This window comes from Hylobates moloch, unplaced genomic scaffold, assembly GCF_009828535.3.
Source record: "Hylobates moloch isolate HMO894 unplaced genomic scaffold, HMol_V3 SCAFFOLD_5, whole genome shotgun sequence".
Classification (NCBI taxonomy): domain Eukaryota; kingdom Metazoa; phylum Chordata; class Mammalia; order Primates; family Hylobatidae; genus Hylobates; species Hylobates moloch.
The window spans coordinates 87,306,492-87,319,050 of NW_026652280.1; the positions used below are offsets into that span (position 1 = coordinate 87,306,492).

Below are 12,559 nucleotides of genomic sequence, written 5' to 3' on the forward strand. Positions count from 1 at the left end.
CCACTTTGCGGTGCCAGGCTTGTGTGGCCTGTTCCAGGAATGATGTGCTCACGGCGGCCTAAGGCCCACCTGGAGTCTGCAGCATGGGGTACAACAGGTTCATTTGTGTAGAATTCCAGGACAGGCCTGGCTCCTAAGCAGCCTTATTTTACAAAAACTGCAGAGCCCGCCTGTATCCCAGCACTTTGGGAGGCTGAGGCGGGTGGATCACGAGATCAGGAGCTCAAGACCAGCCTGGCCAACATGGTGAAACCCCATCTCTACTAAATATACAAAAATTAGCTGGGTGTGGTGGCACATGCCTGTAGTCCCAGCTACTCGGGAGACTGAGGCAGAAATGCTTGAACCTGGGAGGTGGAGATTGCAGTGATCTGAGACCACATCATTGCACTCCAGCCTGGGCAACAGAGCGAGACTCCATCTCAAAAAAAAAAAAAAGAAAAAAACTGCAGAGCCACATGGCCTCTTTCTCCACCGAGCGCTGGTGTGGGAGCTTGTGTTATTGTGGTGAAATCTTGGTACTTTCTTGAGGCAGAGAGAGGCTGAGCATCTGGAGAGACTTTCAGATAGGTCGCCATGTCCACCATTGGTTTCACTGTCGTGCTCTCCATCTGAAGGCTGGTGCTGTCCAGACAGGCTGGACGCCCCTTTCCACCAGATCCTTCCTCCCGCAGCAGTTTCTAGTTACGTTGTACTGCGAGGTCTGTGTCCTTGGTTGATGGCAAAAGTCAGCTGAATTGAAATTCAGAGCTATGCCCGCCTCCCTGGAGCTTCTCTCCTGGGCAGCTATGATCATTGCCTCTGTCGTGGTGCAGATGGTGGAATGGATTCCTTTCATCTTGCTTGCTACAGGTGACTGTCACATGGAGTCCTTTGGAGAAAGGGATGTGTTAATTGATGGATGTGGTCCCATGCTGAGAAAGCTCCTGGGCGTACATTGCCTTAGAGTCTCATTGGAGCTGCGTTCTTTTATGGTGTCTACTAGGCAGAAGTGATGAAGACTTGGAAGAAAACCCAGAAGGTTTTCCACTTAATTTGGAAAATGTACTTTTCCCCTCCTGTGTCTTTCGCTAAGGTCCAGCCTCCTGCAACCTCCCCGCCCTGTGGACCCTGGCTTTGATTCTTTACTAGGGGTCCCCTGCTCCTCCAAAAGATGGTGTCTAAATTATCATCCAATTGGCCGAGGTTTTGTTTTCTATTAATTGTTTTTATTTTTTATTGTGGTAAATATACATAACATAAAATTTACCATTTTAATTGTTTTGTTCTTGTTGTTTTTGAGACAGGGTCTCACCCCAGTGCCAGGACTGGAGTGCAGCAATCATGGCTCACTGCAGCCTCAGCCTCCAGGGCTCCAGTGATCCTCTCACCTCAGCCTGTCCAGTAGCCGGGACTAAAGGAATACAGTACCACATCTGGCTGATTTTGTGTATTTTTTTTTTTTTATTGTAGAGACCCGCTATGTTGCCCAGGCTGGTCTCAACTCCTGGACTCAAGCCATCCGCCCACCTCACCCTCCCAAAGTGCTGGGATTACAGGCATGAGCCACAACACCCAGCCATTTTAATTTTTTTTTTTTTTTTGAGATGGAGTCTCGCTCTGTCGCCCAGGCTGGAGTGCAATGGCTCAGTATCAACTCACTGCAACCTCCACCTCCCGGGTTCAAGCGACTCTCCTGCCTCAGCCTCCTCCCGAGTAGCTGGGATTACAGGTGCCCATCACCATGCCCGGCTAATTTTTGTATTTTTTAGCAGAGACGGGGTTTCACCATGTTGGCCAAGCTGGTCTTGAACTCTTAACCTGGTGATCCGCCCACCTCGGCCTCCCAAAGTGCTGAGATTACAGGTGTGAGCCACCGTGCCCCGCCTTTTTTTTTTTTTTGAGACAGGGTCTCGCCCTGTCGCCCAGACTGGAGTGCGGTGGTGGGCTCTTGGCTCACTGCAGCTTCCGCCTCCCAGGCTCAAGTTGTGCACCTCCACACCTGGCTAACTGTATTTTATGTAGAGACAGATTTCACCGTGTTGCCCAGGCTGGACTTAAACTGAACTCAAACAGTCTGCCCACCTCGGCCTCCCAAAGTGCTGAGATTACAGGCGTGAGCCACCGTGCCCGGCCCATTTTCCCTATTCTGCAGTTGACAGTTCAGTGGCATTCAGTCAGTTCACATGGTAACCATCACCGCCATTCATCTCCAGACTACTTCACCTTCTTGGCAGGTGTCCAAAACTGTCTGCATTGAACACACTCCTCGTCTCCCTCTGACAGCCACCATTCTACTTTCTGTCTCTCTCTGCCTTCTCTAGGTACCTCATGTAAGTGGAATTACACCAATATTTGCCCTTATGTAACTGGCTTCTTTTTTTTTTTTTGAGACAGAGTCTCGCTCTGTCGCCCAGGCTGGAGTGCAGTGGCGCGATCTCGGCTCACTGCAAGCTCCGCCTCCCAGGTTCACGCCATTCTCCTGCCTCAGCCTCCCGAGTAGCTGGGACTACAGGCGCCTGCCACCATGCCTGGCTAATTTTTTGTATTTTTAGTAGACACGGGGTTTCACCGTGTTAGCCAGGATGATCTCGATCTCCTGACCTCGTGATCAGCCCGCCTCGGCCTCCCAAAGTGCTGGGATTACAGGCGTGAGCCACCGCGCCCGGCCTAACTGGCTTCTTTCATGTGGCATGGTGTCCTCAAGGTTCATCTGTGTCATAGCCTGTGTCAGAATTTCCCTCCTTAAAGCCTGAATAATAACCCATTGTAAGGGCTGGGCGTGGTGGCTCACGCCCTCTAATCCCAGCCCTTTGGGAGTCTGAGGTGGGCAGATCGCTTGAGGTCAGGAGTTTGAGACCAGCCTGACCAACATAGTGAAACCCTGGCTCTACTAAAAGTACAAAATTAGCTAGGTGTGGTGGCTCGCACCTGTAATCTCAGTTACTCAGGAGGCTGAGGCAGGAGAATCGCTTGCACCCGGGAGGCAGAGGTTGCAGTGAACCAAGATTGTGCCTCTGCAGTCCAGCCTGGGCAACTGAGTGAGACCCTGTCTCAAAAAAAAAAAAAAAATTCATCATATGGATGGACAGACCACATCTTGTTATTTATCCATCCACGGGTGCTAGGTTGCTTCCACCTTTGGGTGTCGTGAATAAGGCCACTATGAACAGTTCCTTCCGTGGGGAAGGTTTTGTACTAGCGAGGAAAAGGCGTGTTGCCTGTGGTGTTGCACAGGATTCTGGTAAGAAAGTTTGCACTAACCATAAGTATTTGTACTTACAGTAAAATGAAAGCTCAGGGACTGGGCGCGGTGGCTCACGCCTGTAATCCCAGCACTTTGGGAGGCCGAGGCGGGCGGATCACGAGGTCAGGAGATCGAGACCATCCTGGCCAACATGGTGAAACCCTGTCTCTACTAAAAATACAAAAAAATTAGCCGGGCTTGGTGGCGGGCACCTGTAGTCCCAGCTACTTGGGAGGCTGAGGCAGGAGAATGGCGTGAACCCGGGAGGCGGAGCTTGCAGTGAGCGGAGATCACTCCACTGCACACCAGCCTAGGCGACAGAGCAAGACTCCATCTCACGTAAGACTCTGTCTCAAAAAAAAAAAAAAAAAAAAAAAAGAGTTCAGGGTTTATGAAACTGGCCAGCCATGTAAAGTCTGCTGTGTTGTTTTTGTGCCTGGGAGGAGTGTGGCCAGGGTTTCACGTCACACAGTACACGTTTCTCAGATGGTTGTTCTCCAGACTGCTGTCCCAAAGTCTGGTTTTGCATCTGGTTCCCATAGACCCACCCTCCATGCTGAGCCTGATTTTGGCCAGAGTAGCTGGAATCTTGCTTGTCTTTCAGCCCGGCAGCTGTACCAGACCAAGGTCTACAGCTAGTGGCTTTTAGGAAGGAATTTGTTCAGTTGGCGTTGACACACGGCCCCCTAGGGGCCACAGCTCTGTGGTGATGTGGATATTGTTATCTACAAAGACACATGATCCTTCGTGTCCAGATGAAAGTGATGATGTCTTTGCAGCTGCCCAGCAAGGTTGTGTGTGTGTGTGTGTGTATGGGGGAGGGAGGCATCCTTTCCATCTGGGGGTGTGTGTGTGTGGGGTGTGTGTGTGTGTGTGTGGGGGGTGTGTGTGTGTGTGGTGTGTGTGTGTGTGTGTATGGGGGAGGGAGGCATCCTTTCCATCTGGGGGGTGTGTGTGTGGGGGGTGTGTGTGGTGTGTGTGTGTGTGTATGGGGGAGGGAGCCACCCTTTCCATCTGGGTGTGTGAGTGTGTGGTGTGTGGTGTGTGTGTGTGTGTATGGGGGAGGGAGGCACCCTTTCCATCTGGGTCCAAGAGGCTGGGCCTGGGGAAGAAGCTTCTTTTTATCTACTTAGAGACTTTGTTTTATTTGTATTTTTTTTGAGACAGGGTCTTACTCTGTCACCCAGGCTAGGGTGTGGTGGTGTGAGCATAGCTCATTGCAGCCTCCGCCTCCCAGGCTTAAGCGATCCTCCCACCTCAGCCTTCTGAGTGGCTGGGACTGTAGGCGTGCATCACCATACTGAGCTAGTGTTTTTTTGTTTGGTTGGTTTAATTTTTTCTGATACAGATGGAGTCTTGCTATGTTGCCCAGACTAGTCTCAAACTCCTGAGCTCAAGTGATTCTCCCACCTCAGTTTCCCGACATTCTGGGATCACAGGCGTGAGCCACTGCTGCCTCCCTGTTTTATTAACTGCTAAAAGACCTAGATAAAGAAAGTCTGAAAAGACTTACTATCAGAGCACCATCCTAAGATGATTCCCTCTGACTCAAGGGAGAGGGAGGGGAGCTTTTCCTTCAGGCCTGGGTGGCAGTAGCCCAGGTGCCCCAGGCCCCATTTGCCCCAGGCCAAGTCACTCGGGAACTTGGATGCAGCTGTCTTTCGGGGTAACCCAAAGGCACCAGATCCCCCCGGGCAGTAGGCTTCTGGGCTGTCCTCTCCTCCTACATCAGCTCAGTAAGATCCCTTCGAAGGGAGGCTGTGTCAGAGGCCCCAAAAGCCCAGGCTCATCCCTGAGATGCAGGGGGTGGGCTGGGCTCAGGCAGCGCTCGAGCATCTCCTGGGCGGTGACCCTGGAGAGTGTGGAGACAGAGAGTCCTTGAGAGTCACTGAGAGACGTGGCTGCCCTGCGTTCCCAAGAGGGGCTCTGAGTCATTCCCCACACTCACCTGCCCCCACCCACCCTCATCTGGCCCCCAGCCTCACCTACCCCCACATCTGTACCGACCCCTTTACCCTCACCTTCCCTACCCACCCTCACCTCCCCTGTACCCTCACCTCCCCAACTCACCCACCCCTGCACCCTCACCTGTCCCCCACCTTCACCTAACCCCCACCCTCACCTGCCCTCCCCTCACCTGGCTGCCTCCTCTTGGGGAAAGGGTTGTAAGGGGTGGCCCTCAAACTGGCTGTCCTGGTGCCCTGCAGAGAAAACAGGACATGAGGGCTGCAGTCCAAAAGCTTGAGTCCTGGAAGGTGGAGAAGACAGGGATGTGTTGGGAAGGGCCCCGTGGTCCTGGATGCCTTCTTGACTGTCAGCGGGGCCTTCATGGGAGCGCCAGTCTAGTGATGCACAGCTGGGTGCTCCGGCGGGTTGGCTGATGAGACCTAACTTCCAAGGCAGCAAGAGCTCTTCCAGAGGCTGATGTCCTGATCGCTCTGGCATACTCGGGTGGGCACGTAGTTAGGAGCTGACTGGAGAGGAGAGACCCCCACACCAGTATTGGGATTTGACTTTTAGGCTAAACTGGAGAACTGTGGCCTCTGCTCTCCTGCCAGAGCTCTCCAGCCAGTGCCCAGGGCTCTCCGCCAGTGCCCAGGGATCTCCGCCAGTGCTCAGGGGTCTCTGCCAGGGCCTGGGGTCTCTGCCAGTGCCAGGGGTCTCTGCCAGTGCCCAGGGGTCTCCGCCAGTGCCCAGGAGTCTTGTTTTCTTTGTCTTACAGCCCTTTGTTTTGACCTCTCTGAGCCAAGGCCAAAACCCAGACAGGCAGCCCCACGACCTCAGCATTGACATCTACAGCCGGACGCTGTTCTGGACGTGCGAGGCCACCAACACCATCAACGTCCACAGGCTGAGCGGCGAAGCCATGGGGGTGGTGCTGCGTGGGGACCGTGACAAGCCCAGGGCCATTGTCGTCAACGCGGAGCGAGGGTAGGAGGCCAATGGGCGGGCGGGTGTGCTGCCCCCCCCCCCCCCAGGCGTGCCCGCTGTGTCTTCTGCCGAATGCCAGCCCCTCACAGCCTGGGGAGACTTTCCACCCTGGGGATCCAATGGGTGACTTTCCACGATCCCAAAAGCAAACACAGACTCTTTCACAGCCCCTCCAGGGAAGCAGAAAGCCCCGAGGGCTGGAAGGGAAGGGGGAGCTCTGCTGAGAGGTTACAAGGCAGCGCTGGCCGACGGGAGTTGCGGTTGATAGGTTTTGTACCATCCCTGTTGAACTTGAACCCTGTGCAGAAATCCCTTCCACGGCAAGGGGACTGCCTGTTGACTCGATCCTGTTCCACCACAGGGAGCTCCTGGGCTTCCTCCTCCCGGAGGCCCCTGACGCTCCCACCTGTCGGTCGTCAGAGCTTCTGGTTGGTGGGAAGGTACCCAGAACCTGGAGGTTTCCAGAGGGAAGAGCCAGGGAAAGAGGGAGACTGAAACCCACGTGACATGAAACTCAGGCTCCAAACTGAGCACGGGAGTGTTTGGGGACAGGAGTGCAATGGCTTTCCTCAGATAGCTAGGGGGCTGGCATGAAGATGGAGCTACAGCCAGCACAGGTCCTGGGCCGGGAGCCCAGAGTTTGAGCCCTGACTCTGCCACTTACTGCCCACATGACCTTGGGCGGGTGGCTTAACCTCTTGGAGACTCAGTTTCCTTATTGGTAGGAATGACAGCCACAGTCGTGCTGCCTCTGCAGCACACAGGGGGCTTGGTGGGTGGAAGCCCTGGGTCTATAAGGTGGCTGTGCAGGAGCCAGCTGAGCTGGTCTCCCAACGGCCAGGGCTCCGGGGTCCTTAGCAGCTGTGGGGGGCCTGCATCTGTTTCCCATGGCTGCTGTCAGAAATTACTGGAAGCCAGGTGGCTGAGAGTAATGGACACTTGTTCTCTCGCAGTTCCTGAGGCCAGAAGCCCGAGATCAAGGTGTGGGCAGGGCCCTGCGCCCTCTGAAGGCTCTGAGGGAACCTTTGGGCTTCTGGTAGCTCCAGGCGTCCCTGGACTTGTGGTCATGTCACTCCAGTCTCTCCCTCTGGCTGCACATTGCGTGGCCTCTTCTGTATCGTTTAAGGACACTTGAGTTGGATATTTAGGGCCTACCCTCACCCATTGTGGTCGTATCTTGATCCTTCATGACATTTGTAAAGACCCTACTTCCAAATAAGCTCACATTCCGAGGTTCTGGGGTGAGTGGGAATTTGGGGAGCACTGTTCAACTAGTACAGAATGTGACCTGTCAGCCTCGGGCAGCCCTGAGAGGCAGGGGCTTTCCACAGCCCAGCTGGGTGCCCTGGGCTCCGCGCTGGCTGAGGAGACGCCGTCCCTGCACCCATCCTTCACCCGCCACCCTCCCACAGGTACCTGTACTTCACCAACATGCAGGATCGGGCAGCCAAGATCGAACGTGCGGCCCTGGACGGCACCGAGCGCGAGGTCCTCTTCACCACTGGCCTCATCCGCCCCGTGGCCCTGGTGGTGGACAACACACTGGGCAAGCTGTTCTGGGTGGACGCGGACCTGAAGCGCATTGAGAGCTGTGACCTGTCAGGTACGTGCCCCGGGGCCTGCCCTGCCCGCAGACACCCGGCCTTCCTTGTCGTCAGTAACGGCAGCAGCTGCCACATTGTCCGGGACCTGCCGTGAGCCCAGCACCGTGCCGGGGGCTTTCTGTGTAGCATGTTTCGTCCTCGTGCTGACAGCTCCAGGCTGGGTTTCCGAGTGAGCCCCAGAGGGCAGAGGCAGAAAATGAGGCTCAGAGAGGGTGAGCGAGCTGCTTGGGGCCGCACAGCCGGGGATGGAGCAAGACTCCAGCCTAGCCTCTGTCCCTAGCACCTGCACAAGCAGCTGCTCTGCTCTGGACTGTGTTAGGCTGCGAGGGCTGGAGAGAAATGAGAGTTGGTGCTTAGAGAAGGGGCACGGGTCCCCATGGCTTTTCCTCTTATGATGGGGTGGGTAGGGGAGGGGAGGGGGCAGGCTTGCAGGGGCCAGTGACCGAGGCCCGCCGTTGGAACTGATGGCCCTCATCCACAGCCCAGCCCAGGTGGGAGCAGGGCTTTCCAAGGGCTTGTCTTGGGTCAGCCTGCTTCCAGGGACTCTGCTGCAGCTCCCACCCCTGTCCGGAGCACGGAATCCCCCAGCCTCCCTGGCAGCCCTGTCAACCTCTGTCCTCCCAAGCTGAGTGTGGGGCGAGCTCTGGAGGTCAGCACCGCTCAGGTGGGCCCTTGGGCTGCTTGCAGGGGCCAACCGCCTGACCCTGGAGGATGCCAACATCGTGCAGCCTCTGGGCCTGACCGTCCTTGGCAAGCATCTCTACTGGATCGACCGCCAGCAGCAGATGATCGAGCGTGTGGAGAAGACCACTGGGGACAAGCGGACTCGCATCCAGGGCCGTGTCGCCCACCTCACTGGCATCCACGCAGTGGAGGAAGTCAGCCTGGAGGAGTTCTGTACGTGGCAGCGGGGTGGGCAGGGTGGCCTCTAACCTGGACGGACCTCTGGAGGAGGCGGGAGGCCAGTGCAAGAGCCCGTGTGGCCTCGGCCAGGCGGTGGGCTCCGCCAGATGCCGGTTGTTGCCTGCTGGGGTTCAGCAAGATGTCCAAATGTCCCGGGGCCTCTAAGGTGGTTTTCTTTTGCTGCAGAACAAATCACCACGAACAGCATTTTAAGACAACACCAACTCTTTTTTTTTTGAGTCAGGATCTCGCTCTGTTGCCCAGGCTGGTGTGCCGTGGTGCAAACACAGTTCACTGCAGCCTCGACCTCTGGGCTTAATTAAGTGAACGTCTTGCCTCAGCCTCCCAGGTAGCTGGGACTACAAGTGGGCACCACTACACCTGGCTAATTTTTTTTTGTAGAGACGGGGTTTCCCCATGTTGCCCAGGCTGGTCTGCAACTCCTGGGCTCAAGCAATCTGCCTGCTGTGACCTCCCAAAGTGCTAGGATTATAGGTGTGAGCCACTGGCCTGACAACACCCACGGATTATCTCTCGGTTCTGTAAAGCAAAGTCCAGGCACAGCGTGGCTCACCTGGGTTCTCTGCCCAGGGTCTCACGGGTCCAGAATCAAGGTGTCAGCAACGCTGGGCCCTCAGCGGAGGCTCCGTGGAGAAATTGGCTTCCTTGCTCACTCAGCAGGTGGCAGTTGTGGGGTCGAGGTTCTGTTTTCTTTCTGGTTATTGGTCGGGGACCACTCTCAGCTCCTAGAGGCCACCCTAGGTCCTCGCCCCATGGCCCCTCTGCCTCAGCAGTGGGGGCTCCCTGCGTCAGTCCCTCCCGCACCTTGAGTCTCTCTGCCTTGCTCCCCTCCCACCAGATGGGGAGCCTGCTCTGCTTCTAAAGGGCCCTGTGATTCGGCTCAGCCGCCTTTAGATTAGATTAGCCTCCCCTTTGATAGACTCCAAGTCGGCTGATTAATAACCTTAATCACATCTGCAGAATCCCTTCTGCCACATAAGGTCATGACACCTTGCTGGGGACTGGGGTGGGAAATTATGGGGGCATTTAGGATTCTGCCTGCCACTGCCTTGCTGTGTCCCAGGGCTTGGGGGAGGGGCCTCCACAGCTGGGACCACAGTCCTTCCTCCCCTCCATGGTAACCATCTGAGGATTACTTGAGACCAGCCTGGGCAACATGGTGAGAACCTATCCCTACAAAAAATACAAACAAAAAGGGACTGGGCTGGGCTCCGTGGCTCATGCCTATAATCCCAGCACTTCAGGAGACCAAGGTGGGCTGATCACTTGAGGTTGGGAGTTCGAGACCAGCCTGCCCAACATAGTGAAATCCCGTCTCTACTAAAAATACAAAAATTAGCAGGGTGTGGTGGCAGGCGCCTGTAATCCCAGCTACTGGGGAGGCTGAGGTGGGAGAATCACTTGAACCTGGGAGGCAGAAGTTGCAGTGAGCCGAGATTACGCCACTGCACTCCAGACTAGGCAACAGAGTGAGACTCTGTCTCCAAAAAAAAAAAAAAGGGCCAGGGGTGGTGGTGACAAAGAGACCCTATCCCAAAAAAACCAAACACCAAATCCTGGAGACAGTGAGGACCCTGTGAAATTTTCCTGGGTGGGGCGGGGAACAGAATGTCTTCTGGCATTTCTTCCACCTGGGAGTGGTCAGCTCTCCCTCCAAGCCGCCTCCTCTTCTTCTCATTGTCGGGATGTTGGAAACATTTGGTTAACTGGATAGAATAATGCGAGTTCCCAGGGACTTGGTCCATTGCTATTTTATTTTATTTTATTTTAATTTATTTATTTATTTATTTATTTATTTATTTAATTTATTTATTTATTTATTTATTGAGACGGAATTTCGTTTTTGTCGCCCAGGCTGCAGTGCAGTGGCGCGATCTCGGCTTACTGCAACCTCTGCCTCCCAGGTTCAAGCGATTCTCCTACCTCAGCCTTCCAAGTAACTGGGATTACAGGGCACCCACCACCACACCAGGCTAATTTTTTGTATTTTTAGTGGAGACGAGTTTTCGCCATGTTGCCCAGGCTGGTCTTGAACTCCTAGCCTCAGGTGGTCCACCTGCCTCGGCCTCCCAAAGTGCTGGGATTACAGGCGTGAGCCACCGCGCCTGGCACCATTTGCTATTTTAATTCCCACGTGTATTAGTGTCCCACGGCTGCTATAACAAATGACCACAAATTGGACGGCTTAAAGCAACAGAAATGGATTCCCCCAATGTGCTGGAGACCAGAAGCCCGTGACCAAACTGTTGGGAGGGCTGTGCTTCCTCTGGAGGCTCCAGGGAGGATCTGTTTGTTGGCCCCTTTCCAGTGCTGTGGGTGCCAGCGTTCCACGCTTGTGGATGCGCCGTCTCAACCTCTACCCATCTTCATGTGTCCATCTCCTTTGCGTCTGCATCTTTACCTCTTCTTCGTGTCTGTATTGCCTCTTATAAGGATGTTTGTCATTGGGTTTAGGGCCCACCCAAATCATCCGAGATGACCTCGTCTTGAGATCCTTAACCTGCAAAGACCCTTTTTCCAAAAAAAGGTTATGCTCGCAGATTCTAGGCCTTAAGACGTGGGTGTATCTTTCTGGGGGGCACTATCCAACCCGTTATACAATGAAAGAAGGGAAGAGGGCCAGGTGCGGTAGTTCACGCCTATAATCTCAGCACTTTAAGAGGCTGAAGCGGGAGGATCACTTGAGCCCAGGAGTTCAAGAGCAGCCTAGGCAACATGATGAGACCCCGTTTCTACAAAAAGTTGAAAAAAAAAAAAAAAGGCCGGGCGTGGTGGCTCACACCTGTAATCCCAGCACTTTGGGAGGCTAAGGCAGGCGGATCACGAGGTCAGGAGATCAAGACCATCCTGGCTAATATGGTGAAACCCCATCTCTGCTAAAAATACAAAAAATCATGGCTGGGCACAGTGGCTCACGCCTGCAATCCCAACACTTTGGGAGGCCGAGGCAGGTGGATCACGAGGTCAAGAGATCGAGACCATCCTGGCTAACATGGTGAAATCCCGTCTCTACTAAAAATACAAAAAATTAGCCAGGAGTGGTAGCGGGCGCCTGTAGTCCCAGCTGCTCGGGAGGCTGAGGAAGGAGAATGGTGTGAACCCAGGAGGTGGAGCTTGTGGTGAGCTGAGATCGCGCCACACCACTGCACTCCAGCCTGGGTGACAGAGCGAGACTCCGTCTCAAAAAAAAAAAAAAAAAAAGCCAGGCATGGTGGTGCATGCCTGTAGTCCCAGCTACTCAGGAGGCTGAGGCAGGAGGGTTGTTCGACCCACGGAGATCAAGGCTACAGTGAGCCGTGATTGCACCACTGCCCTCCAGCCTGGGTGACAGAGTGTGACCCTGTCTCAAAGTAAGTAAATAGGAGGAGAGACAAGTGGGCAGTTCAGACTGATGGTCATGGGCACAGTAGGGACTGGTGCAGACAGGCTGGCCTGTGATGTCAATTTCCATGTCAGTAGAAAGACTCTGGGCCGGGCACGGTGGCTCACGCTTGTAATCCCAGCACTTTGGGAGGCTGAGGCGGGCGGATCACGAGGTCAGGAGATCGAGACCACAGTGAAACCCCGTCTCTACTAAAAATACAAAAAAATTAGCCGGGCATGGTGGCGGGCGCCTGTAGTCCCAGCTACTCGGAGAGGCTGAGGCAGGAGAATGGCGTGAACCTGGGAGGCGGAGCTTGCAGTGAGCCGAGACTGCGCCACTGCACTCCAGCCTGGGCGACAGAGCGAGACTCCGTCTCAAAAAAAAAAAAAAAAAAAGAAAGACTCTGTAGGCTGCCAAGAGGAATAAGTGGGAGGATCCTCCCAGAGAGGCTGGGCCTGCAGGATGGCCAGTTCTCATGAGTTCTCATTTGGCCCCTACCCTCCAGGCTGT

At 54.7% G+C, this 12,559-nt stretch overlaps 1 protein-coding gene across 1 annotated transcript in view; it reads left to right on the forward strand.

Annotated features, from left to right (window-relative positions):
- LRP5 (LDL receptor related protein 5) overlaps positions 1-12,559 on the forward strand; it is a 138,449-nt gene that overhangs the window by 105,788 nt on the left and 20,102 nt on the right. The window contains exons 14-16 of the mRNA XM_032153698.2: positions 5,949-6,157; positions 7,570-7,760; positions 8,449-8,658. Of these exons, the coding sequence (XP_032009589.1) occupies positions 5,949-6,157; positions 7,570-7,760; positions 8,449-8,658 (610 nt within the window). The remainder of the gene's footprint in view (positions 1-5,948; positions 6,158-7,569; positions 7,761-8,448; positions 8,659-12,559) is intronic.